Source organism: Podarcis tiliguerta (assembly GCF_965153285.1).
Source record: "Podarcis tiliguerta genome assembly, chromosome: 16".
Lineage (NCBI taxonomy): Eukaryota > Metazoa > Chordata > Lepidosauria > Squamata > Lacertidae > Podarcis > Podarcis tiliguerta.
This window is the reverse complement of record NC_139549.1, coordinates 23,186,562-23,189,859: the sequence shown is the minus strand read 5'-3', so window position 1 is coordinate 23,189,859 and position 3,298 is coordinate 23,186,562. Positions and strand designations below refer to the sequence as shown.

General features: G+C 44.4%; 1 protein-coding gene across 17 annotated transcripts in view; it reads left to right on the top strand.

Moving 5' to 3' along the window:
• Nucleotides 1-3,298, top strand: part of HORMAD2 (HORMA domain containing 2) — a 55,698-nt gene that overhangs the window by 26,931 nt on the left and 25,469 nt on the right. For 7 of the 17 annotated variants that reach the window (XM_083417894.1, XM_083417893.1, XM_083417892.1 and 4 more), the window contains exon 2: nt 3,114-3,201. In XM_083417894.1, the coding sequence (XP_083274020.1) occupies nt 3,151-3,201 (51 nt within the window). In that variant the 5' untranslated portion in view covers nt 3,114-3,150. Of the gene's footprint in view, nt 1-192; nt 337-378; nt 465-526; nt 675-3,113; nt 3,202-3,298 lie in introns of those variants that run through there. The other 10 variants (XM_083417885.1, XM_083417897.1, XM_083417884.1 and 7 more) reach the window with 4 other exon arrangements.

The window sequence follows — 3,298 nt, the reverse complement described above, 5'->3', positions numbered from 1 at the left end:
TTGAGGCACTGAACCCGGATTAATGCTTAATATGAAACTAAACGGCCCGAGGTTTTCCCTCAGACGGAGGCTTTCCCCCCTCAGGTCAAATAGAATCCTGCACGCTTCCCGCCTAAATTCAGCGCCCGCCTGAGGGAGCGTCAGAGTCGACCGTTGAATTTAGGCGGGAAGCGGGCAGGATTCTATTCGACCTGAAGGGAAGCTCCGTCTGAGGGAAATTGCGGCTTTCCCTCCCGCCGTTGCAACCCCCCCCCCAAAAATATATATAGGGAAAGAAGGAAACAAATGTCCCCAGTGCTTGCCCCAATTTCGAGATAGCCTACAGCCTAATTAGAGGTCTGGAGAGGCTCAGTTTCTTCTCAGTTTGAAAATAGCCCTCCTCTGATCTGATCCTCAAGGGAAATGCGCTCTGCACTTGCTCAGGGACACTTCAGCTGCCCTTCGCGCGTTCCAGGGATCGCTTAGTATTCATTTATTAAATTTATAATCCCGCCCTTCATTGCAAATGACCCCAGGCAGGCAAATATTTCTGTAATAAAACAATACAATTAACGACTAAGCAAACAAACAAAAAAAGAACTTCCAAAAGCAGTTAAAAAACCTCTGGGGAGAAATTCACCTGCTCTCACAGCTAAACATTTCAGGGATTGTGTCCAACTTAAGTCCTGCTCAGGGTAAACCCGTGGGATTTTATTGATTTAAATGAGTCACACCCACTAACTTATTGTATGGTGCATACAGTGTGTGTATAATTGTTGGAAACCACTTGGATATTGTTATGAGTATATACACATTTATTAAAAATAAATAACCCTCTGTGGGTCTGCTCCGAGTAGGACTAGCATTGGTGCAACCCAGAATTGCCACGGACAGTAACTGTCGGCCTTCAAATGCACCGGATCAGGGGTCAGCAAACTTTTTCGGCAGGGGGCCAGTCCACTGTCCCTCAGGCCTTGTGGGGGGCCGGACTATATTTTGGGGGGGAAATGAACTAATTCCTATGCCCCACAAATAACCAGAGATCCATTTTAAATAAAAGCACACATTCTATTCATGTAAAAACACGCTGTTTCCCGGACTGTCCGTGGGCCGGATTTAGAAGGCGATTGGGCCGGCTCCGGCTCCTGGGCCTTAGTTTGCCTACCCATGCACTGGATAAACGGGAAAGTTTTGAATTACTCCTAAAGGTTGCAGACAGACACACCTCACTAGGAAGGGCATCATGGGCATAGCCAGGGGGGCAGCTGTTTGACACAAATTAAGCGCCGCTATGAAGTGTGAATGCAGATTCGATACAAAATTTAGGGAGTGTGGGGAAGAACATCACCTTTCCCCTGCCTTAGGAATTTCTCAAGAGTTCTCACCCACATTCGTACCTAAGGTTTTGAGTTGTGGCAAAAAATATGAGACCTGAACTTCTGACATGGCTGAGTGTTTTATAACGAGTGGCCAAAGGTTCTTGCTTTGAACATAAAAAATTTGCTTGTGTAATATCTTTCTTGAACAGCATTCATTTATCTTCTGTCAGGAACTGAATGATCTGGGTGCCAGCGGCTGTATGGTCCCTCAGTCATAGAATGGTAGAATTGTAGAGTTGGAAGGGATCCCAATGGTAATCTAGTCCAACCCCCTGCAATGCAGGAAACTTTTTGCTCAACCTGGGGCTCAAACCTGGAAGACTATACAATTCTTTATAATATTATTATGTTTCAAAGCAGTAACTGAACCAATTTCTAATACTCAGAAAATGTGATTCTCAGTAAGAAGTGAAGCTTTATGCTTTATCCCTGCGTGTCACACTCATTAACTTTGTACAGTACATATACTGAGTGACATAGACCATTAGTCTCCCTTCCTCTATCCTAGTTTAAGGCAAAGGCTTTTTTCTAGCCTGCCATCTGAGTGCTTTTTATTTCAAGTATGTTTGTAACTGGGAATGAGGTAGGAGAAGAGGGAAATAATATTGTTCATTGCCTTGAGTAACATGGATGAAAGGTGCCGACTAAATTATAAATGTTGTTGTTTAGTCGCTTAGTCGTGTCCGACTCTTCATGACCCCGTGGACCAGAGCACGCCAGGCACTTCTGTCTTCCACTGCCTCCCGCAGTTTGGTCAGACTCATGCTTGTAGCTTCGAGAACACTGTCCAACCATCTCGTCCTCTGTCATCCCCTTCTCCTTGTGCCCTCAATCTTTCCCAGCATCAGGGTCTTTTCCAGGGAGTCCTCTCTTCTCATGAGGTGGCCAAAGTATTGGAGTCTCAGCTTCACGATCTGTCCTTCCAGTGAGCACTCAGGGCTAATTTCCTTAAGAATGGATGCGTTTGATCTTTTTGCATTCCATGGGACTCTCAAGAGTTTCCTCCCGCACCATAATTCAAAAGCATCAATTCTTCGGCGATCAGCCTTCTTTATGGTCCAGCTGTCACTTCCATACATCACTACTGGGAAAACCATGGCTTTAACTATACGGACCTTTGTTGGCAAGGTGATGTTTCTGCTTTTTAAGATGCTGTCTAGGTTTGCCATCGCCTTTCTCCCAAGGAGCAGGCGTCTTTTAATTTTGTGACTGCTGTCACCAAATTAAAATACAATTATTCTAATCAGTGGCATGTGAATAAAAGGCAGCTAAAACTATTACACACACTCAGGTAAGCCATAGCTGTTGAATAGTGCATAAGTAGATAAACTAAGGCCCGGGGGCCGGATCCGGCCCAATTGCCTTATAAATCTGGCCCATGGACGAGTACTGGAATCAGCGTGTTTCTACATGAGTAGAATGTATGCTTTTATTTAAAATGCATCTCTGGGTTATTTGTGGGGCATAGGAATTTGCTCTTTTCTTTCCCCCAAAAAATATAGTCCGGCCCCCCACAAGGTCTGAGGGACTGTGGACCGGCCCCCTGTTGAAAAAGTTTGCTGACTCTTGGCGTAGGTCAATCTTGAAATTCAGCCTCCAAAGCTTAATTGTCTTCAAAAACTTTTGCTAGCCTGCCATATTTATGGTAATCATTTGGAGTCTAATTTGGAGTCTCCCTGGGGCAGCCAGGGAGCAGCTGAAATCCCTGGTTGCCTAGAAGTAACTCTTATCACAGGCATATCTGTCTTTCTGTAGGTCCAATACTCCTTGGAAAACAGTTAACTGAACGAATATGGCTACTGCTCAACTCTTGCATATTGGGCAGAAGCCCAAAACTTTGAAGGTACAAAGCAAACCTGCAGTATTATTTTAAGAAGAAAATGTAGACCTCCAATTTATTTATTTGTCTTCTAAAGCAAATAGGAAATATGTTTTCATCA